The sequence below is a fragment of the Podarcis erhardii genome (genome assembly GCF_964252035.2).
Source record: "Podarcis erhardii genome assembly, chromosome: 3".
NCBI lineage: Eukaryota > Metazoa > Chordata > Lepidosauria > Squamata > Lacertidae > Podarcis > Podarcis erhardii.
In genome coordinates this window covers 8910964-8938762 of record NC_138507.1, presented here as the reverse complement: position 1 = coordinate 8938762, position 27799 = coordinate 8910964, and the positions used below count along the sequence as shown (strand labels likewise).

At 41.7% G+C, this 27799-nt stretch overlaps 1 protein-coding gene across 4 annotated transcripts in view; it reads right to left on the bottom strand.

Moving 5' to 3' along the window:
* ZC3H13 (zinc finger CCCH-type containing 13) overlaps window positions 1–27371 on the bottom strand; it is a 50769-nt gene extending 23398 nt beyond the window's left edge. Inside the window, exons 1-5 of one of the 4 annotated variants that reach the window (XM_081855454.1) lie at window positions 27077–27371; window positions 13802–13927; window positions 12078–12187; window positions 5108–5219; window positions 600–708 (exon numbers count right to left, since the gene is read on the bottom strand). In XM_081855454.1, coding sequence (XP_081711580.1) covers window positions 600–708; window positions 5108–5219; window positions 12078–12187; window positions 13802–13918 — 448 coding nt within the window. In that variant the 5' untranslated portion in view covers window positions 13919–13927; window positions 27077–27371. Of the gene's footprint in view, window positions 1–599; window positions 709–2892; window positions 2986–5107; window positions 5220–12077; window positions 12188–13801; window positions 13928–27076 lie in introns of those variants that run through there. The other 3 variants (XM_081855455.1, XM_081855456.1, XM_081855457.1) reach the window with 3 other exon arrangements.
* Window positions 27372–27799: the final 428 nt, after the last annotated feature.

The window sequence follows — 27799 nt, the reverse complement described above, 5'->3', positions numbered from 1 at the left end:
TAATTCTTTAAATTACCTATTTTTAAATAATGCTTTCCCCAAGGAGTTCCGGGTGGCATAATTGGTTATTCATCTCACTTTTATCCTATGAACAACACTTAGTCTAACACAAGGAGATTTAGACAGGGGAAAAGGTGGGCAGAAAAATGTGCCATCACCAATGCTTCTCCACTCCATCTGAACTGCTTTTTCCTGTGCTAAAGGGACCATTCGACTATTATTAAATGTGCCTTTATATAATACATTGTCTGATCGTTCTGAAAGCCTTATTGTTATTTTCATTTCTCTCTCCATTCAACAGCGATGTTTTGCTCTCCCTCTGGACTCTATGTAATGCTTCCGCAGTGCATATTTTTAATTTTGAAAAGAGAGATTTTAAAACTAGACAAACCAATACACTTTTCTTGCATACCATGTATCCAATCTTGTCTAGTCTACTTTCTTATTTAAAAACTACTCAGGATTCAAAAGCTACTAAAAATAATTTTATTTCAGGAGATATATTTATTAAGAATTCAAGTTCACTCCTTTGCAGTTCTCTCAGTCCATTTTTTATTTTTTATTTTGGCTCCATGAATCTAGTAGGCCATGGCACCTACCGTCTCTGTTTGTTTCCCAGTCGGGATTTTCTTCTTCACTTTCTGGAGTTCTCTCCTTGGTAATTTTAATATCTTCCTTCCCCCTGTGCCTCCCCCTGGAGGACTCTTTCTACAGAGGAAAACAAAACAGGCAAATTCAAACAAAACAGGCCTTTAGAACTGTGGGCGATGTGTGTGTGTGTGTGTTGTTTTGTTTCTTACTACGTTATGCATTTTTGTGCATTTATATTATAAACTGCCCTGTGATCCTTGGAAAAAAGGTGGTATAGAAATTCAAATAAATAAATAGTAAGTCAGTTGATTTTTAAAAACAATAGTTGGAAGCAGGCACATTTAGGAGGGGGGCTGGGGTGTTTCCCCACCCCCCTACTTCATGATTCTAATTGCTTTTTTCATGAAAACATTCAAGAAGGGTTTGCTTTTTCCAAGTTCCATCCAGATATTAAAAAAAGAATAGGTTGAAAACTCAAGACTCATAGAACATACTCTTCCTTCTAGTATGCCATGTGTGTCAAGGAATACTTACAACAAGAACTGAAAAAAGAGAAAGGCTTAGTTCAGATATAATGATTAGAATTCTAAAAGCTTGGGGATTGAACAATTAGGAAATAAAACAAGGCTGTTGATATTGGTTCTGAATGAAGAGTTTCCTTAGCGTCCAAATTCAGGAAACTGGTTGGTTCAAATGTCAGTTTATTCACAAATCAGGATATTAAAATATGGGTGGGATCCAACTAACCAGCCGTGCAAGTGGAAGCCCACAAAAGGACCTCCTCTGGTGTAAACTGGGCTTCCCTCCCCTCACACACACCCTGAAACCAGCTCAGGAATTTCTATGCTATCTCCTGTGGTGGGATTTCAAGTCCTCAAAACAGAGCTACTGAACCAGCTGTATGAAAAACTCACTAGTCAGAAGGGTGCAAGTTACTCAGCCAGATGTCTGGAAATGTTAGAGCTTAATTTCCAGTAGGACTTGTGTGGGAGACAAGTCCTGAAATCAGAGAGGAGTAGCTACTGGATAGGTAGAAAGCAGGGGTGAGCTGAATCACTAAGGCAGCTCTGTAACAAGGGTGCTGGATGTAGAGATCTTATATCCACACCATTAAGCCTTTGTGGGCATATAGAAGTTGTGCAGGAAAGGGCCCGGGGAAGTTAAGAGGACAGCTGTATCTTCATTTCCAACCCTTAATTTCTAAAACAACTGGAGGCTCCATTTTGCATTTACACACTCATCAGGTAAATGCTATTTACTTTTCAGGCCTATGTTAGCTTACTAATTTATTTTACAAAGACCACCTTTGAAAAAATGTGGCAGTGTGATGAACAGCACGGAATCAGCAATAAGATTACATTCATAAAACAAATGCAAGATACTCCAGCAGAACAAATTAATACATCAGCATAGATGGATCGTTCCCTGGCAAATGCTAAGTTTTAAACAGCTACCCTATGAGACTGGTGCAAGTATGCAAAAGACCACGATGTTAATCAGGGGAAAAAGCATTGGTTTCAGGGACACAAAAATACTCCCGAGTATATTTTAACTGTATAAACAAGAGGCAAGGTGGGGTGATATATTCCTTTCTTCCATATCAAACAAGTGGTGGTAACCACCCCTCTGCAACCAAGCGGAAGGAGATGCATTTCTGAATCTTTAACCTCCCCAAACGCAAAAACTGTGCTCAGCTCCTTGGCAGGAAGGTACAGGTAAGAGAGTCCCTTACCTGTCCCTCAAGCATGCTGCATTCATTACTGCAGCAAACTGGACTAGGAGGCTTAATCTGCAAAAGGCTTGTCTCTTTGCCCTTTCTACAACAGTCACCACCTTAAAAAGCCTGGGTCTTCAGGATCCAGTGTTTGGCTCAGAATGTGATAGGGCCAGAAACTTGAGTGTTGAATGGGGGAAATCAGGGGCGGGGAATGTGGCCCACTAACACCCCCCCCTCAACAAGTTTCTGCATGGCTATGAAATTTCGCAGGTTGGTTAGGGAGAACGAGTAGGCTGAAAGCCATATAATCATATACTGCCTCTATCTTGTTGGCTGATCAGTACGGTTATGTCAAGCAATATTCATAAACACTAAAACTGCTCAGGATTATTGATTTGCCATGCGTGGTCATGGGTCGACAATCAGATTTTAAAATGTCCCATTTTCAGCCTAGCTACTGACCAGGGTGCCTTGGTTTATGTTTGGACCAAATGTCAGGGAACTAATAATTTCAATACCCTCATGGGTTAGTCAGCTCCAAGCATTTTAATATATACAAGTAATGATATAAACAAACCACTCACACGTGGAACCTGAAAATGAAGTTTTCCTTCCGAATCAGCCAGCTATTCCATCCAAAATGCAAGATTTCCCCACACTGCTTCAATTTAGAACTTCTATAAACAATCCAATCAAGTGTTGTTACTTATTTCAGCCATTTCTTTTAAAAAGAAAAGCTGATTATTGTTATGGGTTTGGGGGTCTTGACTGAGGCAAATGACTACGATTTTGTCTGACAAAATCTGATGTGAAATTAGGGGACATACTAAAAAGCACTTGGGAGTCCTAGAGTCTCTCACCAGACTTGGAAATGTGTCCTTCATGAGCATTTTAGACATTCATGAGCATTTGACAGAGATGTGGAGCATTTTACATTATTTTCCCTTGGTCAACCATATTTTAGGATCCTGAAAAGTATTTACATTCTGAACCACTGAAGTCTTAGGGTAGCGTCCAATGAAGTTGTCCCACTAGTGCAAGGATTTCCACCTCTGCCACAGAACTTCTTCCCCCTGTGCCCACCCACAATCTGTTCCGGGAGTTACCTCAACAGTGTGGACCTCTTTTGTGGTGGGCGGGACAGGAAGAGGAAGTCCCATTGTACAGTCCTTGTGTTTTAATGGGATGACTTCACTGGATACAATCCAATATTTGGGGGGGGGGTAAGTTAACCCTTTGGAGGGTTTCATTTCATTTTAAATAATTCTCATTTCATTTAAAATAATTAAGGCTGTAAAAAGACACCTTAAGAAGCCATTAGAAGACTGGTTTCTTAGAGAATCTGAAAAGCAACAGAAGCTTCATATTTCTTAAGCAATGCACATTCTAACTAGAGCTTTCAGCTACCAACGTTGTCACACAAAGTAAAGATTCCAGGCCCCAGAAATCTATGTCTGTACAGATTGCATAAATATCTCAGTTCTCAATTTTTGTACAAAGAAAGGAAAAAAAAGGATTTTTGTTCTGGTTTATATCCAATTTAGCACAGAGGAACCTTTCTCAAATAAACTACCATGTCTTCCTTCTAGTAGTAAATACCACAGAAAATTGAAGATTGTGTTCTACTGAACCCTAATGAGTTTACCTTGTATATACGCTGAAGCAATTTTGGCTAGGTTTTAATATAATATTAAACATACCATCTTTTTCAATTGGGCAGAGGTGAAAATCTTAAGGGAGTTTTCACCACTGTTGTGCAAATGTTCCCTTGCATGAGGCTTTCTGAGACCTTCTTCCAGTGGAGCTAAAAAAACTGTCCTGTGGTTTGGGGAATTGTTTGGAAAAGTCTGATGTAGCACACACAAAGCTGGCAGAAACTGGGTCCAGGCTTCTTATGCAAGTGAACTTCCAACCCTCAGGAGATGATTGGTTGTCACAGGAGGCAAGCTCAGTGGAGAAGAGAGGTGGAAAAATCCCTGTTATATGCACACACTTCCGCTCATGTATGTGTGGGCCCAATCCATTATCTACATTGAGAAGTTAAGGCCAAGATTAAAAAAAAAAAATTAAAAAAAATTAAGAAGTCCTACCTCTGGTGCACCCAATGGCTTGGACTTGCTCAGTGATTTTTTTCCCTATGAATAGGAAAATCTCATGTTATGTCATAAACTGCTTTGCCCTATGTCAAAAGGGGTTTGTTTTCGGCATGGACCAGGCAGGGACGGTGTGATGTGGTACAGTGGTGCCTCGCAAGACGAAATTAATCCGTTCCGTGAGGCTCTTCGTATAGCGGTTCTTTCGTCTTGCGAAGCAAGCCCATTGACAGCTTAGCGGATTAGCGCTATTAGCGGTTTAGCGGCTTTTAGCGGATCAGCTGATAAGCGGCTTATCAGCGGATCAGCTGTTAAGCAGCTTAGCAGCTTAGGAAAAGGGGGGAAAGGGGGGGGAACCCGCAGGAACTCGCAAGACATTTCGTCTTGCGAAGCAAGCCCATAGGGAAATTCGTTTTGCGAAGCGCCTCAAAACGGAAAACCCTTTCGTCTAGTGGGTTTTCCATCTTGCGAGGCGTTCGTCTTGCGGGGCACCACTGTAATGTTGTTTGAGAACACAAACACAGCCCTGCTTGGGAATACAGAACTAGTTGTTAGGGTCAATGGATCCTGACCAGGGAATTCTAAACACATCTTGGGTAACTGGGGTTAAGTGCAACACAGTGCTTGGTTTTGTTCCACATTAGGAAACCCTGCATCCCAAAACAACTGAAGAAAGCAAGGAGATACATGAACATCCCATGCTCACCCTGACAGGAGAAGATTGCTCTTCTGTATTATGCTTCTGTGGTTCAGCTTCAATTTCTTGACGCTTATTCTTCATTCTTTCCCGAAGATCCCCTGTAGGCCTTTCGGGTGACCTATACAATACAGACAGAAAATATAACTGCTTCTACATCCTTTTTAAAAATACAGTTTACAGGTTTGAGATCTGCAGTTTTATAATACAGTTGTGCTTTGCCATCATGTTTCCTGTCTTCACTCAGCTCCTGCCATGTAATACCCTAACGTCCAACCCTAAATAAATGGCCATTAAAGCTACCCAGTATGAAGAAGGCTTGCCTAACCCTTTTAAACAAGTTTAACTGTTGTTCGGGAACTGCACAAAAAGTATGAACTACCATAATCCAAGGAAGTTCCCTGCCCTAGAAAATCATCCCTTACCTAAAGGAAATAAAATAAAAAGTTTGCCTAAAAGTTTCTTTATGTCTTCCACTGTATGTTAGCAATTCACTTTCATGAGACCCAATGCTTGATTAGGCTGAGATGTAAATGTCATTCTACTGCAAACAACTTGCATTTTTATGGTCGCCAACCTTTTGGGGCCATTGGGCACACTTGGAATTTGGAAATTTTGGAATTTGGTGCCGTGGCCACCAGCCACAAGATGGCCATTGAGGGAGGGGGGTGGCATAACATAAAATGGCTGCAACATCTAAAAGAGCAGCAAAAGAGACAGGACTACACAAATGGTACAGTCATGCCCCCACATCAACCACCCCATCAATGGGCTGGAAAGGCACCTCCATCAGCCCCCACCACGTTCACTCACAGAGAAAATCTTGTTATGCCTCTCCTCTGTTCAGAACATATGGGAGGGGGGCTAGGTATCCAATCCTAGCATCCAATGAAATGCGAGCATGTTTAAGGGGGCATACTCCATGTAAAAGAGGCCGAACCAGTGCAAACAAGAGCTAAACAGGACAAGCAAGCTGTCTTTTGTGCACTGTGGACTTTGGAGGTGTATTTACTGAGATCAATCACAGGTGCCATAGGAGGCTATGGTGGGCACACTGGCATCCATGGGCACTCTCCTGGTAACCCTTTTTGTAGTTTTAAATATTTTTTTTCCCCAGAAAATACATAACAAGCTAACAATCTCCCAGCCTGCCCCAGGGCAATTCAAAATACATGATATATACAGAACACCAGATCTAACTTTACAAGTAAACCACTGAAGGTTAACTCTGAACATAATTGATCTTACTTGGAACCTTAACAAAATGAAGGAAATTCCAGGTTAAAAACAACAACAAAAACCTATCAGAATGATTCCTGCATACTCTTAGCTGATCTGACATTTTCCCATGACTAGGATATGCCAAACTTTATCCAGTCGCTGCTTTCCAACAACCAAATGAGCCATCTTATAATTATGTGCAATAATGAATTCAGGAGCCATTAAGAGATAGTTTAAACTTGTAAGAGGTGCTATAATGCCTTTTAGATCAATCAAAAAGGAGGCACAAAAGCAAGTGAACTATAAACAGAGCACCCTAAAATTTGAGTTATTTTCTGAAGACTATCTTACCAGAAAACTGAAGTTATGCAGCACACTACCCCAGTATTCCTATGAAAATCTGAACATGCCTAATGCAGATAAAGTTATGTGCAATATCCAGTTCTGTGGAGTGGGGCTGGGACATAAGAAGAAAAGCATGAAATTCCACTGGACAAGTGAAAGCTTTGAGGGTGCTTGAAGTAGCTCTTACAATCCTGGTCTGCATTTATTCTTCTACATGACAGAAGAGTATGATACTCTCTAGGTGTCATTGGAAAATAGAGTTGGGAGTCCAACAATGTCTGCAGGGCACCACAATCAGCTTTTGCTGATTGTTCTACATTTCCCAAAGTTGAAAAAAGTTCTGATTTGAATCTGAAGCAATACAAGGGTCAATATTTCTTCACCCTGTGCTAACTACTCAGCCCAGCTCATTCTAAGTACATGCTCAATTGGAGACAATATATCTAGCTATGAAAATAAAAGAAAATAAAGCAAACATGACTGAATAAGTTGTGAACTTGTGAAGATGAATCTCAAGGGGGAAAACCTTGGCATCTTGCATTTATTTTCATCGTATCTTAACTAAAGTTTATAATAAAATATTATCACTCAAAAGACGAAATGGGTTGATTTTGGGGGTAAAGGGAGGAAAATACATCCCATTCTCCTGAGCTTAAATATTTAGTTTATTTAGGAAGTCTTAACTGTAAGGAAACTAGAAACAGGTTTCAAAGAGCTTCCTCTCTCTTCTGCAAGTAAAGAGACTCTTTGCACATTACTCTTTCAGGTGGACACCTCAAGTGCGCACCTAAAAATGTAAACTGTGAATGTGAAAAACAGGTGTTCAAAACTACACATGTAATACGCATATACTCAGGGGAGACCAAGGGTTGGCTATGGCTTCCTGTTGAGCAGATACTCTTGAAGCAAACCTGGAGTGGTGGTTGTGACATAGAAAATATTACTTCCCATTCTTTAAGGTGAATCAGAATGTATTTCTCATTTTAATTTTTTTAGCTAACCCCGCAAGTAATACTGTAAACAAAGGAGGTCAGTAATTAAATCTAATATTGGTAACAAATTTACCATGTGATTTTAGGCAAGCCCTTATTCTCTCAGTCCCGTCACCCATCTTAGTAAGAATTATTGTGTTCATGTATAAGAAAGAGCCAGCTACTTTGAATACTGTACTTAAAATATGCTACAAAATGTTGTTTGGATTTAGCTCAGCTTAAAATCCAGAGGCAAAGAGAGTCTTAAATCTGAAGAAGCTAAGGATTTAATTCAGCAGAAAATTCTAGAACCTTAGATGTTCCAACAATATTTATGGAAACAAGCTCCATTTCAATCTCCGAATACTTATTTCATCCATAAGTAACAGGTGCCTTCTGATGCTATGTCAAAAGGATTCTTTTTATGGTTTAAGTTCTAATATAAAATATGAAACCAGAAAAACCACGTACCTAAAAAATCTTGCTATTCTCCATATTCAATTTTTAACAAATCAAAATTAGAAGTAAAGAGCCTCAGGAATTGAGCTATAAAGGAAGCATATCTGGAGAATCAAAATTCATGAAAAGAATTTCATTTCTACTTCCTCTTTATAAATAAAATATATTCAAGTAATGTAGGTAAAGGTGAAGGACCCCGGACGGTTAAGTCCAGTCAAATTCGACTATGCAATGAAAGTTTTTCCAGATATCTGTAATTTTAGAATGTGTTGGATTACTTTAGTACTTTGTGTGAATTGCAAGTATTCAAGAAGGCCATATTATGCAATCCAGAGAATAGTATTGTTACTCTTTATATAAAAACTTTACTCTCTTTAAGAACAAGTAGGTAGCCATGTTGGTCTGCCATAGTCAAAACAAAATAAAAAAATTCCTTCTAGTAGCACCTTAGAGACCAACTAAGTTTGTTATTGGTTTGAGCTTTTTTATTTTGTTTCTCTTTATTTTTTATTTTTATTTTTGTTTCTCTTTAAGAAGTAATTGTTCATTCAAATAGAACCCTTATACAACTGCCTTAGAGCTAGTATGAAACTTGTAATTTGGGGGGAGGAATGAAAATGAGGACTGTACCCATATTGAAAACTAAGTAATATACAGTACCTGAAAACACTATAAAATAGTCCAACCATCTCTTTCATAGACAATGTTCAGTGCTTTCAGAGAGCTTTCTGTATATTTTATATGTTCTGAGAAGCAGGGCTTTTTTTTCAACTGGAACTCAAGGAACTCAATTCCAGCACCTCTCAAGGTGGGCGCCATTGCCATTATAAGAGAACATGGGAAGCATTCATGGTGAGTTCTGACTCCTCTTTTTCTAGAAAAATAGCACTACTGAAAAGTATATTGTTTTAGCCCCAGGGAAACAGTATTTTATACCTAGAACACACTTGCGTCAGATTTTTACACGTAAGTTAAGCAGTAAACTCCTACTTTGCAGTTACTGGGGGTATTTCAAAAGGCATTGTGCCCATCAGCAATAGTTCCAACAATTTCTTTTATCCAAAAGGAAATCTAGTCATGGCGCAATCCTCCTCAAGAAAGTGATATGCATCCCTTAGTACTTTCCTACATGCAGCCTAATGCTACACACATATCCACACATACACTAAAATCACAAATAAGCTCTCAAAGTAACAAGTATCCAGTTTTAATTATTTCTTTAAAGGTTTATGGTTTATTCCAGTTCATACTAGCTTTGGCTATGATTCTAAGAAATACATTTTATTTGACTTGGAAACAGTTTTTCTCGAAAGGAGTGGAACTTCCATGTAAATGGAGAGGTAAATGGATTTAATAAAACATGTGGTTTTTAGTAAGCAGAGTTGTTCAAGTGTTCAGTGTTTGAAGGACAGCAATGTTCCTTTAATATACTGATGGTTGTGCTCCTCTACTTGCAATTCCCCTTTCCTTATGTCTGCAAAGAACACCTCTATAGAAATTTCAACTGTGAACAGACATCCTTGCTCTAACTTGACAAAACACAGTATTTTACAATATTATGCTTCCAGTCTAGAAGGCGAACAAGAGGGAGGAGAATTTGTTCTGGAGAAGGGAGCCTGCAACCCTGCTCCTGATCTCTCAACTGTTGTCAAGAGATCATCTGTGTTACATCTGCACTTGGGATAGGTCCCCTTGCAAGTGTATAGAGAGCACAGAAATCTACTGATTGCAAAGACTCTCCGTCTCCCCTAGTCTAGTAAGCATATTTGTACATGAAATTTATGAGTAACTATTTGGCAAAACTAGGGATGCGGGTGGCGCTATGGGTTAAACCACAGAGCCTAGGACTTGCTGATCAGAAGGTCGGCGGTTCGAATCCCAGCAAAGGGGTGAGCTCCCGTTGCTCGGTCCCTGCTCCTGCCAACCTAGCAGTTCAAAAGCACATCAAAGTGCAAGTAGATAAATAGGTAGGCTACCCTCCAGCGGGAAGGTAGGCGTCACCCTGCGCTGCTCTGGTTCGCCAGAAGTGGCTTAGTCATGCTGGCCACATGACCCGGAAGCTGTACGCCGACTCCTTAGGCCAATAAAGCGAGATGAGCGCCGCAACCCCAGAGTCAGCCACGACTGGACCTAATTGGTCAGGGGTCCCTTTATCCTTTATTTGGCAAAGCTACTTTGCACGCGCACGCGCGCACACACACTTAAAAAAACACACACTAATAAATACACATTTAGGTTATATTTAAAAGAAAAATCAGTTTTATGTTACTAAATCAGATCCAAAACAAAATGTGGCCTGGATTAATTAAACAATTTAGCACCCTACTCAGCCCTATTCTCTTTCCTCTCTCTGCCTGCCACTCCCATTTCAGGACTCGACTTTTTCACTCCCTGCCTCCTATTTCACAGCTCTCACTCATTCCCTGTTCTCTGTCATCTCTCTGCTGTTACTGGTCTTGCTGCCACATAGGAACCTCTGCTCCCATCATCCCTCCTGCTTCCATCCTGTAAGCTTCCTCTCCTTTCCAGCTCTCCTCTGGTCCCTAGGCTCTTTCCCTCCCCCTTCATTTCTTGTTCTTCCATTGCCTCTGTCCTCTCGGCTGTCTTCTCTTCTGAGCTCCTGTCATTTCAGCTTAACAGCACCAGGCAGAATTAAATGCCTCTCTGGGTTGCACATGCAATTGCTGTTCATTGCTCCACACCTCTCCCTCGTGTAACTGCAGGCATGCACAATCTTCCTGGGGTTTTTTTTTATTTGCGGGGGGAGATTTGCCCCCTATGGTTTTGTAAAAATATTTAATGGCGCCTCGGGATTCGCCTGGTGGTCCCACATTGGCTACAAAGCTGAAGGCATGCTACGACGGAGTATATCAGTGATATATCGTCACTATGTATAATCAAGACTAGCAAATGAATTTACACGAAGAAATCTACTGTGGGGTGAGGAAATAATATTTTAATCTTCTGTTTGGTTTCGTTCTCCTTTCATCACTGGTGCCCTGAATCTATAATACCTACAGAGTAGTTGTTTGCTGGCTGAGTACATCTTAACATCTTTTAGTCTGCAATCAACAAAAGCATTTACAAATGGGAAGCAAGTCCTCATTGCAATTCCATGCTCGTGTGAGAATAATAAATGTCAATCATAACCTTGTGCTTCACATCACAGCTATCCTTCATTCTCTGTCTCTTTTATAATAAAAAATAAATGATTCCTAAAAGCATCACGAGACATACAATTTCTCAGCAATCGTTGACGTTGCAATCCTATACATGTCTACGCAACTGTAGGTTCCACTGCATTAAAAAGGGCTTACTCCTAGGTAGCTGTGTATAGGATTATAGCCTAAATCTCCTACAGAAGATCTTTAACTGCACAGTATTCAATCTTAATTGTAAATTAATTCCATATAGTAGATATTCAATCTTAAGCATTTTAGCTTTAAAAAATGCTACATAAAGTGAAAACACAGACAACTGTAGCTCTTCAGGAGTTACAAATCAAAACAATATTTTCACTTAAAGCAGTATTTTTAATCCTGCCTTCTGGTGGTAGAGACACAGTTATGAAAGCACAGTTTTGGCACAAAGGTATGCTACATTGTGAATGTACAGTAAACCGTTTTACTGTCTAGCTAATAATAATGACTGTGGTGACGTCATAGGTTGAGATTTTTAGTGTTGTATTAAGCAGCTACAATACAAAATTTGAGCAAATCAGAAGCTGCAGTAACATTATGCAACCATACATTTATTAGGGTTTCCATTCCCATTTGACATCAGGTAAAATTGTTCAAGCAAAAGTTAATATGCAACAAGAACATTTTATCAATCTGAAGTTACACTCAAAAGGCAAGGCATAATCACACTTCCAAATTAATTGTATTTTTAATAAAGCCATATTGCTGCATTGTAAGTTTTAAAGAACTACAAGAAAACAGCTTTTGCAAGCATGTGAATATAAAGCTGAGTTCTTCATTTACCTTCTGTAACTGCTGCTAAAGCCTTTACCTCGTGGTGAAGGGCCATGTACGAATCTACATGTGTTCCCATAGAGGCAGTTGCCAGTCTTCAGCCAGTTACGGCACTGTGTCTAAGAGACAGACATTACTGGGTGAATTTCAAACTAATTTTGGAAGTACTGCTTGTGTGAAAATTCACAAAACAAATAATTCCACATATTATTCCCACCCAACAGTAACTTGATGAAAATCAATAGTCTTAGATCTGATAGTGATCCTTTATGAGACTTTGGATTATCCCAAGACATTTCAAAATGCATTTTCATTAACTACACTGCCTCGCCACATCTCTTCACCAACTAAGGGTCAAAATTGCACTTTACCTTGATACGTAATGCAGGTGAAGACATTTCTTTTCTCCAGGCCCTTAAATAGTTTTCAGCATTCTTAATAACCTTGGTTCATTTTATCAGCCAGTGTTTTAATATTGTTTATTGGTGTTGTTTAATCTGATAGGGATTTCTGCTTTTATATGTGTGTCTGTGTGCACACGCACACTTGCAGAGATTTGTTCTTAAGTTGTTGACGTATGTAGTTTAGTCATGATTTTGTACTCCGCTTAGCTGTATGGTGCTTATCTCATCTAAATAGTAGGTGGCCTCATAACAGGCTTTTTAAATAGGCGTCTCATAAGTTTAATGTGTACTACCTCAGATGTGAAGTGTGCATGTAAACATTTTCTTGTCTGTGTGTCTCTTTTTTCTGATGACCAATCATCTACTTTAAAAGAAGCAAGTACAATTCATCCATGCACACATCACATCCTACAGGGTATGGGTACATTTTGAACACAAAAGCAGAAATAAATAAATGGTCCTCAATAATTATAGCACTCAACAGATCTGAGAAATGGCACTGAGAACAAATTGCCGTCTTGCCACACCCCACAGAAGGGTACTTCAACCGTTAACTCCCTGCATAATTCAGACTATAGGCCACAGGAATAAACAAGGTGCATTACATCAAGGGAACCTGCAGAAGAGGAATGTCTAAATGGTTGCAGCCATGAAGCCAAGCTGCACTAAACAGGGCAAGACAACACCACCACTACCTTAACAAGTCTGTAGCCAATCTCGCTTGGGGAAAATGTATTCTCTATTCCACACATGGATACCATATCATGAAATCAAAAGTTAACCGCAGATTCTCCCCAGGAAATATCGTAAGAGAGTGCAAGCCAATTTGGATCTAGCATTCCTTGCTTAGTAAATCATCATTTATTAAGCTGGGGAAAGCATCAGCTCCACATGGCCATCCGCTCTCATCACATGGTGTTGCAAATGGGATAGATTCTGGTTTAAGACCCTGATCCTAACATTAAACCCACACTGCCCATTTTGGATGCAATGAGGATCTGTAAGTTAGTTTAATCAGGGCAGCAGCACCAAAGTTGGCACATGGAGAAATGAGCATGTGGGCCCAACACTCCTTCTCATCTCCCTGAACCGTATTTAGAAAGCCAACAATGTTACTTCGGAACATGGCTCTGTCCATTCCACCCAGCCTCATCTCCTGGTTGTGCTATGCTCCAATGCCCCCAGCATAATAATCCACAAGGCATCTGACTGCAATAAGAAAGCCTTCATAAACTCCCACAACTGAGGGAAGTGAAACACTATTCCCAAACATGTCTGCTCTACGAGAGGAGGGGCTACATTAAATACAAATAATACTTTTCAACTCACCTCTGCAGTACTTCCAGTGCTGGGTCCAAGTCTTTCAAATACACTGGGTCTTCGGGATGTGCTATCAGATATGGTCTTGGTATTTTCCACTGTGACCTTCCTTCTAATTTTTGACATTTTGTACTACTTCAACCAAAAAAAAAAGCAACACTGTAAAATTCTCAAGCTGATCTATTGCAACTGAACTCATAGAAAAAATCATCTTCAGGAGTTTCTGCAGAAATCAAAGCAACAAATACTGGATTGTATTCAAGATGAATTATTATGATTTTTATTTCATACTAGTTATAACCAGGGCCCATGTTTATGCTAGGTTTTGGCTTCTTTATCCTTCCTTCACTATCATCTCAAATAATATCAACTCTAAGTGGCACCTAAAACGGACTTATAAAGCTAGACTTTTTCCCTTTCCTAAACAATAATTATATCTGTAGCAGCAACCAAAAGTATTGCTGGCATCAGATACCAACGTGCCTAGAAAAAATAATGCCAAATAGATCAGTCTTTGTGTCACAGTAGTTTTTCTGAATCAATACCAATGTTTGTAATGTAATTCACTGTTCTGGGTGGCTTCTTTCAGAGATAAGATGGGCTGCTTCTCCTTTGAGCTACACAATCCATTACCAGCAAGAGTTCAAGGGGTAAGCATTGGGATAGATGTCAGATCCCAGCCAAAAATACAAACGTGGAACCTACTTGTGCTCAAATGTATCCAATAAGCCCTATTTAGCAGCCAACTGTGAAACTAATGCAATTTAGACCCATCTGTAAGATGAACTGCGTTCTTGATCTGTGTAATTCAAGCCAAGTGGCACTCATCTTTTTCTGAGTATGATAATAACATCAAAAGTTTGCATATTTTCTCACTATTTAAGTTAAGTTCTGGTGCATGCTAATTTATAGGACTGGTTTTTCCAGGGAAAAGGCTTTCATTTTATACCGTATTTTTCGCTCTATAACACGCACCTGACCATAACACACACGTAGTTTTTAGAGGAGGAAAACAAGAAAAAAATATTCTAAACGAAACAGTGGATGTATGATTTTTGTGGTTCATGCTGTGGCCACAGACGTGATCTGACGGTGAGTTTGGGGTAGCCCAATGCAAAAATCCTGAGGATCCATGTGGATCCATGCTTTGTAACCACGTTTTTGCGCCATTGCAGCCCCATGAAACAGTGGGTGCGTGTGTGTTTTTTGGTGCAGGCTATAGCCATGGAAATGCTATGTGATCTGATGGTGAACTTGGGGTGACCCAGTGCAAAAATCCTGAGGATCCATGTAGATCCGTGCTTTGTAACCACGTTTTAAGTGGGGAGGGAAGGAAAAGCATTCAAGGGACAAGGAGCACATGTGGGGTGTGTGGAGAAGGATGCTGCTAATAATGCAGGAGAGGGGTTTAAGGGGAGAAAGAACACGCATGGGGTGTGTAGAGAAGGATGCTGCTAATGATGCAGGAGAGGGGTTTAAGGGGAGAAAGAACACGCATGGGGTGTGTGGAGAAGGATGCGGCTAATAATGCAGGCGAGGGGTCGAAGGGGAGAAGGAACACGCATGGGGTGTGTAGAGAAGGATGCTGCTAATAATGCAGGAGAGGGGTTTAAGGGGAGAAGGAGCTTGCATGGGGTGTGTGGAAAAGGAGCTTTTTGGCGAGCTGAGCGGGGAAGGGGGAGGGAAAGAGCACTGTTGCTTTAAAGGAGCCAACCGGACAGCAGCCACTTACAGCAGTGTAAGCAGCTCCTTTCCTCTCCCGCTTTCTTCCTTCTCTTCCTCTTTGCTGCTTTACACAGCTAATGGCTAATCCCCTACAACCCAAGTCCTGCTCAGTGGATCAGCGGAGACGCTGGGAGAATCGTAATTTCCCCCTCTCCCTCATCCCGTGCCCTCCTGTCCCCAGCAGCCTTTTTAAAAACTTTTTTACTGGTTTTCACTGCGCTAGTGGCTCAGAGCTCTCCTGTGCCCTGCCGTCCCTCTGCAGCCTCATTGCTCCGTTTAGAGAGCGGACCTTTGCTAGCTGAGGCTGCAGCAGCTGTTGCTGGCTACGCCACGCTTTTTCCGGCTCGCTATGGCTCCCGTCTGTCCCTCCCCCCGTGTAAGCGGCTGCTGCCCGCTTTGCTGCCATGGCTCTACTTCCTTCCCTCCCTCCTCCTCGGCTCCTCCCCCTCCTCCTGGCTGTAAAGCAAGCAAAGCTAGAGCCGCGCAAAGCGGGACAGAAGCCCTGCAAGTGGCTCCCGCTTTGCTTGACTGGCGGCAGCCATGGCTCCGGTCGAGTGCATTCGCTCCGTAACACGCACAGGCATTTTCCCTTACTTTCTAGGAGCAAAAAAGTGCGTGTTTTGGAGCGAAAATTACGGTAATCTTAATAACTGAAATTGCAAATCCAGCATGTAACCAACACATCTGTTCCACTGATGGGAAAATTGCAGCTCAGGGAGGATGGCAAAGGAGCAACTGTTTTCAAAATGAGAACTCATTAAGTGAATAGCATAAGGAATACTTAACAATAAATTGGAACAATCCCTTTATCAGGAAGGAAGATGAAATGAACACCAACATTTCAGGCCCAAGAAGGCAATTTTCTCACTGAGTTAAGGGGCATCTACTGTGAATAAAGCTTGTCCTCCGTGCACACAATATTTGTGCGGGAAGTACCGTATTTTTTTGCTCTATAAAGCTCACTTTTTCCCTCCTAAAAAGTAAAGGGAAATGTGTGTGCGTCTTATGGAGTGAATGCAGGCTGCACAGCTATCCCAGAAGCCAGAACAGCAAGAGGGATTGCTGCTTTCACTGCGTAGCGATCCCTCTTGCTGTTCTGGCTTCTGAGATTCAAAATATTTGTTTTCTTCTTTTCCTCCTCCAAAAACTAGGTGCGTCTTGTGGTCTAGTGCATCTTATAGAGCGAAAAATACGATAATTGCAGGTAAATGTAGTATTATACGAAAGGCATTGCTATCGGTGAACCTGTTGTTGGATATCATGCTATACCAGTATCAGCACAGCAAATATGTATTCGTCTCTCACAAGTCAATGGCTGTGTTTGCCTCCCGCAACAGTCTCTTGCTACCCCGCTCTACCACCTTCCTTTAAATGCCTTCTCCAACTAGTGAAACAGAAGCAACCTTGATTACAGAAAGTGAGTAGTGAGAAGACACATTAATCACCAGTCTTGGTTCAGACAACATACTACAGTGGTACCTCCAGTTGCGTTCTGCTCGTTACAGACTTTCAGCTTACGAACACAGCAAACTCGGACGTGTTTACTTCCGGGTTCACCACACGCGCATGCGCAGAAATGATCTGCACGCTTCACACAGGTGCAGAAGCGCTCGATCGCGCCACACACATGCGCGGAAGAGGCACTCTAGTTGTGGGCTTTTCAGGGTGAGAACGGCACCCCAAAACAGATTAAGTCGGCAACTAGAGGTACCACTGTATATTCAAATCTCGGCTTACCTGCCTAAAGTAGCAAAAAAGGACTGGGGAGGAGTAAAGCAACTGCAAGCATAGACAATTCATGAAATCCTGCTAAGCCAAGGTTCAACTCAGTATGTCATGGCTCCTAGCATTCCTATCCCATTTTCTAACACTGGAATCTATAGCAAGATAGCAAACGTGGCCCCCTCCCAATGTTGTTTGACTATAACGCCCACTATCTATTACCTACTCTAGCTGAGGCTGAAGGGAGTTGTGGTCAGGGCTTTTTTTCAGCTGGAACTCACCAGAACCTAGTTCTGGCACCTCTCAGGTGGGTGCCATTGCCATTCTAAAAGGTGTCTAGGGTGTTTCGGCACCTCTTTTTCTAGAAAAATAGCACTGGTTGTAGTCCAACATCTGGAGGGCATCGCACTGTCTATACCTCACTTGTAATGTATAAACAAAATAAAAAAATTCCTTCCAGTAGCACCTTAAAGACCAACTAAGTTAGTTCTTGGTATGAGCTTTTGTGTGCATGCACACTTCTTCAGATACACTTCTTCAGATACACACTTCTTCAGATATTTCATGCATGCACACGAAAGCTCATACCAAGAACTAACTTAGTTGGTCTTTAAGGTGCTACTGGAAGGAATTTTTTTATTTTGTTTTGACTATGGCAGACCAACACGGCTACCTATCTGTAATTGTAATGTATAGTAGAGGATCTCATTTTAGAACAACAGGGTAGGTTCCAGGTATTTTCCAGAATATACATTTGCCTTAAGATTTTTCAGGGGAGGAAGTGAAGACATTCTAGTCATCTTAAAAAAATAATACACAATATTGATTTTAAATTTGTACTGTAACCTCTCCTGTTATCTAACCTGACTTTATGCTCATTAAGTTGCTATGCAATTTATGAAATAATTCATTTCTAAAATGGGGGGGAGGTTACATGTAAAGGTACAGTTTGCTTTCCTATATCATGATGCATCCTCCAAACGCAGCTTTGATTCAAATGTGCAAAGCAGTAACAAAGGCCCCACTCTTCAATATTCCAACCACCTTCGCTTGCCCCAAATTTTAATGGTTTAGTGTAGAACAGTCCCATTTGCAGAACTTACTGGGGATCGGTGGGCCTTAAACAATATGTACTCAATTTCAGTGGTCTCTGTGGTATGATAATACCATCACCAGCTGTCAAGCCAACACAGGACTCTGGGCATCATCCAGTCAAGTCTCACAAATTCCTACAAGGTTTGGAGCTCCTTCCAAAACAATTTGTTTGCCATCACAGAATTGTAGATTTGGATGGGAACCTTAGGGTCACCTAGCTCAACCCCCTGCAATGCAGGAATTTCAATAATCCTAAAATAGTGGCACTTATCTTTTTTAAAAAAATAAAATTGGTCCATCACAACTTCAATAGGCTGCTTATTTTATTTATATCCCAACCTTCAACAAATTATCAAGGCAGCTTATAATATGGATGGGGAACCTGGGCTCTTCTGATGCTGAAATACTACAACTCTTTATCAGCCCATGCCATACACTTGGGAAGAGAAGTTACAGTTTAAATATGCCATTTTCAACAAGATGAAAATAGAAAGATCACTTCATGAATCAACACTACTTCATTTTCCAACTATCTGGAGAAATATTATTCTACCCTGGGACCCTGCAACCAAATGGTGCAGTAGATGTTGGCAGGGCTTCCCCCTCCATTTTTCACCTCTGGATTTTAGGTGGACACACAGGTGACCACCTACATTAAATTATTTGGATTGTTCAATGATTTATGTGAACACCCACCCCCCTCTTTCATCTCTGGGGACATTTTTTTAAAAATCATATTTATTAAGTTTTAACAAAAAGAAAAAGGGTTACAAAACAGTACACAGTAAATAAAAAACACACAAAAAGAATACAAAAACCAAAATTTAACATAGAAAGAAAAATAAAAAATAAAAATCCCTCATTCTGATATCTTATCATTCATTTGCTTATTTTCATGACTTCCTCACGCCTCCCTTTTTTGTATTCCAATTAATAGTTAGTTCAGCAAATCCATACCCTCTTTATTTACTCTTAGTTCTTTGTCTTCACCTATTATAACTTCAAATTTTCGTCTAATATCAATCCAGTTTTACATACTCCTATTTTACCTTATTGCTAAAACCACTTCATTTCATTCCAGCATCATTAACATTCAAAAATTTTATAGTGTTTCTGTAAATAATCTTTAAATTTCATCTCTGGGGACATTTAAGAATAGCTTTTCAGTGTGGACCAGAAAGTGACTTACATATACAATAATATGGTTCTTTCTACCCAATCAAAATGTGTGTGTGTGTGTGTGTGTGTGTAGATATAGATATGTAAATAATATAATCTGTCTTACTGTATCAACAATTAATTCTATTTCCCCCTCACTCAGCCAACATTCAATGTTATGAGGCTGGCAGGCTGGGGGGAGAGGACTATACACCCTTATAATTTTTACTGCAGATATTTTTGTACTTGTGCAGATGTTTGTGGTTACCGCTAAGGTGACAAGCAAGCAAGAGAAGTGCCGTCAATATGGTTCTGGCTGCAAAAGTACAAGTAAGCTTTAATTACTATCAGTATATGGTTATCTTAAAAAAACCAAACATATGGGATTCTCAAGCAAGTACAGTGGTACCTCGGGTTAAGTACTTAATTCATTCCGGAGGTCTGTTCTTAACCTGAAACTGTTCTTAACCCGAAGCACCACTTTAGCTAATGGGGCCTCCTGCTGCTGTCATGCCACTGGAGCACAATTTCTGTTCTTATCCTAAATAAAAATTCTTAACCTGAAGCACTATTTCTAGGTTAGCAGAGTCTGTAACCTGAAGCGTATGTAACCCGAGGTACCACTGTATACCAGTTTTAAAAATTCATTTGATCTAGAGACCTGAAATTTGTTGGCTGCCAGAAAATATTATGTTTCTTGTTTTACTATTGTTTTAACAATAGCTACCTTTTTTCTTGTTTAACTGTTGTTTTAACAATAGCTACCACAGCGCTGTATACTAGTTAGTTCAATTCTGAATACAAGTTCAAACTATGGCTGGATAAAATTGATTCCGACTGGACACTGTTCAATGTTCCACAAGTGGACTTCCACTTGCACAACAGAAATTCTCCTTCCATTCCTCCCTTTTCAGCACCCCCTCCCATCTTAATATGCTCAGTGGAATCTCCTAACACTCTGGAACAAATCTGGGGGGCAGATGGGGGCTGGCAAATCCATTCTACCAATTGTGTCCTTTCCACTGACAAGACAGACACTGCTGCATATCACCCATTAGGGTTCCACACATATAAAACACAGAACTGGCAAGTATATCTCACACATTGAATACTTAAAATGTGCCTGTCTATTTTTAAAAATATTGCTGACATACTTATTTAAACTATTGCTAGAGGCAATATCAGATTATTTTCAACTGCATTTTTTTCCTTATCGCCCTTTCATCATATCCAAAGACTGTTTCACAAAACTAGGTATTTAATCACCATAACTAATTACAAAACTGCCTGTGCAGACATGAAGAGTACATGTGTATAAAAAAATAGGTCATGTAGTGTTTTTTGCATGCTTCCTAACTGGATCATGGTGCTAGTCTTTGAAGGCAGTTATAGATCTAAATTTTCTCAACACTCTAATGAAAGTACAATTCACAGAGTTACTGGGGGGAGGAGGAACCATAATAGGCAAACATAAAACATAAACTGTGTAGCATATATATGTTCAGAAAGCACCTCTTACATGAGAATTGCATGTAATGCACAGGGCCAGGAGCTTGAAGACAATTTCAAATCCTAGGTGAATATGTAAAATTTACAAAAATATGAAATCCATGGGAGAGGGGGAAAATGGGTCCCCTTTTTAGTAGGGGGTGGAAATTTTGGGACTAAATCTATGCAATAATTTCTTATCAAATGTCAACTTATTTTACGTTAAAACGTGTTGTGTTTTCACACAAAATGCATTGTGTATAACTTAACTACATCCTTTAGTGCATTTATGAAATACACATAGCAATCCTATGCACACTTACTCAGAAGTGAGACCCACTCTATATACTGTACCTTACTACTGGGTACGCTTGCATAGTGCGTAAGGGTAAGTTGTTTCAGGGGAGCAAGAAACTACAACAAGGAAGGGGTTAAGTCAAATGGACTGCATACATGCATTTAGTATCTCTAAACTAAGGACTCAGCTACACTGGTAAAGAGAAAACGCTTTATATGCGTTATAATACTGTGAAACCAGATGGCGCTGATGTCTTTTGTCAACAGGATTTCCATTATGAAATTTAAAATGTGTTTAACTTAATCACTTTTTTTAATGAGTCTAGATCCAACCTAGATCAAAAGTCTCCAGAAGAAGGCAAGAAGCAATTCACAAGTAATGAAGGCCCTATATACTCCTCTCATAAAGACGGCAGAATCTTATAGGTGCAGAATGTATCTCAGATATGAATTTTGTGTATGTTTTCAGTATACACAGGAATTATAATTCTCTGATGCTTTATGCAGATTGTATGGTGGTGGTGTTTGTTATTTATTAAATTTCTATACCACCCTTCATCCACAGATTGAAGAGCAGTTTAAAATATAAAAACACAAAAATACATATCACAATAGCAAACAATAACAGTATCCGCCCTCCACCAATTTCAAAGATCTTTTATGAAAATCTTTATACTACATATTCCAAAAGAAAAAAAAAATACAAATGCGAAGTTATCACTATTCCCCAAAAATTCCAGTTATTTTTTTCGGGGGGGGGGAAATTAAAGTCTTTGGGAAAGAAACCAATTTTTCCACCCATAATTCCCCCCCCCCTTTGCTTTCCCAATGCCATCTGGTGTATCAGAATCAAATTTCTAAGAATTTCAGCAACCAAATATACTCTTCTTTTCTATTTCCACCACCACGTGGAATCACCATGTGGTAACACTTACTTCCTTTTCTATGAAAAATGAAACAGTCTCACATTCACTGTCCTAGAGAACGGTATTTTCACACTTCCTACCCTAATGGAACACTTCATGCACCAATTTTCTTGCGAGAATTCCCTTCATGTGCAAACTGTTCTAGGGAACACATTTTGGGGTGAATTCCCAGTTCACACAAGGTACCTCTGGAAATGCCAACATATATGTTATCAAGGAAAATTGGCACTGGTGGTGGGTGAACTGTATTTCAGGCAATTTATGCACTAATACTGAACTTCTCACCAAGAAACCTCCAGAGTTCCTAGGAACACAGTTACTATTATTCATACCAGCTTCGACCCAAGAGTTTATACTCATTGATAGGACAAACACAGGATCAACCTCACATGCTTCAACTGTGGGCTAATAAATCCAAAACAGCCAATTCCCTCACACTGCAGTTACATTTTCCTGCAATTTTTATTACGTTCATAATATTTATTAGATCTATATGCCACCCTTCTTCGTAAGATCTCAGGGCAGTTCAGATAATATGAATGTGAAGGTTACCTTTAAAAAAACATAACCTTTTGCCACTCCTCTGTATCCTGTTTGTGGTTTTCTATGGATGTTTTAAGGGTAACTATTGAATTTAGCTCTTTTGAAATAAAAGACTGCCAGCAAGATGCATTGTAATAAGGAGTTTTCCTTATTATTATTACAGCCTAAATATTGGGGCAAACCATTTGTATTTGCTTGTTACCAAAGTCAGAACTATGATCCACAGCAACATCTTATAAAAAGAAACATTGTTAACTTTATATCCAAATTTCAGTAGGACTGAGTATGGGTTTTTAGTAAAATTGGATGGTAGTATAGCAGCAACTTAAGAAAGGGAGTTGGTGTAGAACATGCACCAACTGAATAAAGCACTCTCTGAATAGAGTCAAATGACTTAAGACTGCAATTTTACATACTTACCGAGAAGTAAGTCTCACTGAACTAAGTGGGACTTCTGAGTAAGCATACACAAAATTGCAGTTCCATACACTTACCTGGAGTAAACGTCACTTAGCACAGTGAGATTTGATTTCAAGTAAACATGCACTGGCTTGTGCTGCACAGTTCTAAATCTTTCTGATAAAGTAATCAGATTGAAAGAAAGCAGGGAATTTCAGCTTCCCACACCAAAATAAAAAACATTATATCTGACAAAATTTCATTTTCTATATAAATACTAAAAGGCATGGAATCCCTGCTATCCTCCTTTGAATATGGGCATTCAAATACAAGGAAATCGGAGGGTAACGGGCAAACATTACATTTAACTTTTTACCACTGCTTAGTCTACAAAGCTAAAAATAAATACTATTTTACCACAAAACTAATGTTGCAGTTCTGTGTACGCTGACTTGAAAATATGTCAGAACTGATTTAGTAGTCCTAGCAATATATCTTTACTCAGAGGAGATGAATGCCACTATAGCTATGGTGGAAGAATAGTGGTAGATAAACCTTTTCATAAAAACAGCATCATGTGTTTTCCCAAACATGCATACTCTGAAAAAAGTCCCACTGAAAACAGTGGGGCTTCCTTTCAAGTTCATTCGGTTAAGATCCATTAATGTCCTGCTAACATGTTCCAGCAAACATCTGTGGATTCAATGCTGAAACTGATGGTATATATTTTGGAGCACGGAATCTTTTGGCTCAGAGTGCCCGATTTTTACCTCCCCACAGCCCTGTGGGGCAACTTTCACAAGAGGGCATGACCACCACCTGACAGAATGTGACTGATAGGTGGGCAGTCTCACCTGCCTGTCAAAGTAGGCCCTTGAAGTGTGGTGGAAGGAGAATGGTGGGCCAAGACTGGCCCACACGCCAGAGGTTCCACACCCCTGCTATTCCAACCCTCTTCTAAATAATGCTGTGCCATAAATCTATGAAAACAGATCACAGAGTGCAAATTTAAATGAGGAAAACTGTTTCCTTCATATTCTGTGGCCTAGCTGGCCACTGTCAGAGATGCAATGCTGCACAGAAGAACCCCTTGAATCCAGCAGGTTTCTTGGGTTCAGGGAGGCAAAGGAACCCATGCCTCTGGTTCAAAGATCTACTTCAGCATTCAGTTTTCCACACAGTTTTTTACCTGCCTGCCCATCACCAGATTCAGAGTACAAGTTTATCTTAATTCCCACCCAATATATTTGCAAAAACAAACATATACCCATCACTAAGCACCATGTGATACAGGGTAGCAAATTCAACTGAACTTTTTAAAAAATTGTTTGCAGTGAATAAACTCTGCACATTCATGGTGTGAGGGCTTTAGAGAAGTTATTTAATTTAGGGGTTTATATCCCATCTCTCAACAACTTGTGGCATTCTGGATGAAATGTTCAGAACATAAGTGCTTTCATAACCACTGTAGCCTGCACAGACCCCTCCCAATACTATCTCATACTACACTTATGGCAACAAAAGATTTCTTAATGTACTTTAACGTACAATAGTATTGAAAGTGATTTTCAATCTTGTCCCTCCTTTTTCCATTGCTAGAACTTCAGCTGATTATTAGTTTCATGCAAACACCCATATATGCTGCAATTTTCACAGCAGTCAGTGTCAGTCACAGCAGTCACCTGCTTCTCAATTAACACCCAAGACTTCTTTCCCACTCTTGTCTTTTGCTTCCATTTTCACCACTTGTCCTGTGGGCTTATTCAAGGTCAAAATAGCCCCTGTCCTCATGCTGAAGAAGAGTCGGCATTATTTGTCACCTCACTTGGCTGCTATTTCCTTGTCAACTCACAGCAAGATCCTATACTGGTGCTTTGCCACCAGTGTTAGAAACTCAGATATTTAGACTGGATGCCAAATGACTCCTTAAGCCAGGGTTACAGTCGCCAAAATGGGAAGCCTAGTTGTTACTTGGGAGGCCAGAGGGCCCGAAAGTCGTATTTTCCCATATGACTTTTTGGTTCCTGAAATTCATTGATTGTGCAGGTCAAACAGTATTCTACAGGATGTGTTGCTAAGTGTGTGAAAACAGTCAAGATCCAAGGATCCCCAGGCACCCCACACCTCCAGACAGGGGAAGACGCCAGGTGCGATCCTGGCACCCACAGGCATCTTCACTTGGTCGCAAGGTGCAAAATTTCAAACGCTGCTTGCTGCCTCCCCAAGGCGGGATGTGTAAAATTGGCTAAAATAAGTGAATACAGTCATACCTTGGGATACATACGCTTCAGGATAAGTATTTTAGGGTTGCGCTCCGCGGCGACCCGGAAGTAATGGAGCGCATTACTTTGGGTTTTGCCACTTGCGCATGCGCAGAGGGTCAAAATGACGCCATGCACGCGCATCTTACGTTCTGTTCAGGATGCAAACGGGGCTCCGGAACGGATCCCGTTTGCATCCCGAGGTACCACCGTACAGTGGAACCTCAGGCTGCGAACAGGATCCGTGCGGGAAGCACATTCGCAACCCACACTGTTCGCAACCTGCAGTGCTGCATCTGCGCGCGCACGGGTCATGATTTGGCACTTCTGCGCATGCGCAAAGTGCGATTCTACGCATGCGCGAGCGCCGAAACCCGGAAGCAACCCATTCCAGTACAGTGGTGCCTCGCAAGACGAAATTAATTCGTTCCGCAAGTTTTTTCGTCTTGCGAAGCACGGTTTCCCATAGGAATGCATTGAAAATCAATCAATGCGTTCCTATGGAAACCGCCTTCAGACCAGGTCCGGGGACAGTCTGTCCCCCGACCTCTTCTGAAGGCTGGGGGGGGGGGACAAGGGCTTTTCTTCCCACTGCCAGCCTTCAGAAGGCTGTTCTGAAGGCTGGCGGTGGGAAGAAAAGCCCTTCTCCCCACCTCCCGCCCCGCAAGCTCCGGGGACAGGAGGGCTTTGCTGCTGACCGCCAGCATTTTAAAAGCCCCCGGGACAGCGGAGGTCTTCTGTGAAGGCAGGCGGTGGGCGCTTCCCTGCTATCCCGGACCGCTTTCAAAATGCTGGCGGTGGGGAGCAAAGCCTTTCGGCCCCCGCCGGCCTTCCTGGACCTCTTCTGAAGGCCGGAGGGGGGGGGCGCGAAAGGCTTTGCTCCCCACCGCCAGCATTTAAAAGAGGTCCCCGGAGATTTCCCTATGGGCTTCCTTCTTGCGAAGCAAGCCCATAGGGAAATTCGTCTTGCGGAATGACTCAAAAACGGAAAACCCTTTCGTCTTGCGGGTTTTTCGTTTTGCGAGGCACCACTGTACAGTGGTGCCCCGCAAGACGAACGCCTCGCAAGACGGAAAATCCGCTAGACGAAAGGGTTTTCCGTTTTGGAGGCGCTTCGCAAAACGAATTTCCCTATGGGCTTGCTTCTCAAGACGAAAATGTCTTGCGAGTTCCTGCGTGGTTTTCCCCCCTTTCCCCCCCCTTTTCCTAAGCTGCTAAGCCGCTTATCAGCTGATCCGCTAAAAGCCGCTAAACGCGCTAATCCGCTAAGCTGTCAATGGGCTTGCTTCGCAAGACGAAAAAACCGCTATACGTAGAGCCTCACGGAACGGATTAATTTCGTCTTGCGAGGCACCACTGTACTTCTGGGTTTGGTGTGGTGCACAACCCGGAACTGCGTAACCTGAAGCATCAGTAACCCGAGGTAGCGCTGTAAATAGAAGTGGACGGGAGAACTGCTGGGCGGGGGGGGGGGGGAGGATTACTGCTGCTCCTTCCTAAGAGTTGGAAGGGACCAGCCAGGAACCTTTTGCCCCACATGGGTCTCGAGCCCTCGAGATTAAGAGTCTCCTGCTCTACCAACCGAGTTACCTCAGGCCTACAAAATATAAAAATGAGGGTGAAATAACGGGGCCCCCCCCGCCCCCCCCCCCACGGCCCAAACGACTCACCTGCTTCCTCCGCCCCCGACCTGCTCCTCCTCCTCCCCGCCGCCGCCGCCGCCGCCCAGGGCGGAGAGGGGGGGAGAGGGCGAGGGGGGAGTCCGTCCTCCCGGGCCTAAGAGCCGCGCCACACGGGGAGGAAAGCGGGGAGCAGGCCTTGCTCCGGCTGCCGCCGCTTCAGCAGCAGTAGCAGCAGCACCACCACGACGCCCTCTTCCCCTTCACGGCCCTCTTCGCCTGAGGGGGAGAAAAAATCACCACAGCGCAGGAAGCCCACTGCCGCCCTCCCCCCACCCCAACGGATTCGGTTTCCCCCCTCCCCACTGCGCCTGCGCGACCAGCCACGGCCGCTCCTCCTCTCGCGGGGCCTCGCTTCTGCCGCAATGGATACCGGAAGCGGAAACCCCTCCCTCCGCCGCCGTTTCCCTCAGACCGAGAGCCTGACGGAAGGTGCAATATATAAGCTTTCCGTTTATTATCACGTTAGATCGTGAGGTGATTTGCGCAGCAAATAAAATAAGTCGGGGGATAAGCGAGAGGAACAGGTTCCTCAGCGGCATAACGGGGAAGGACTGCTCTCCGTTCTTTCCTTTCAAAACCGAAAACACTTGAGCTTCACGCCCGGGAGGGTCCTCTCTACCCTCTGGATGACTCCAGTGCTCGTCTATGTGGAATATACGGGAGTCGTAGCCAACCCAGACTCGCTCCTCTCTATGGGTCACACAGCCTCAG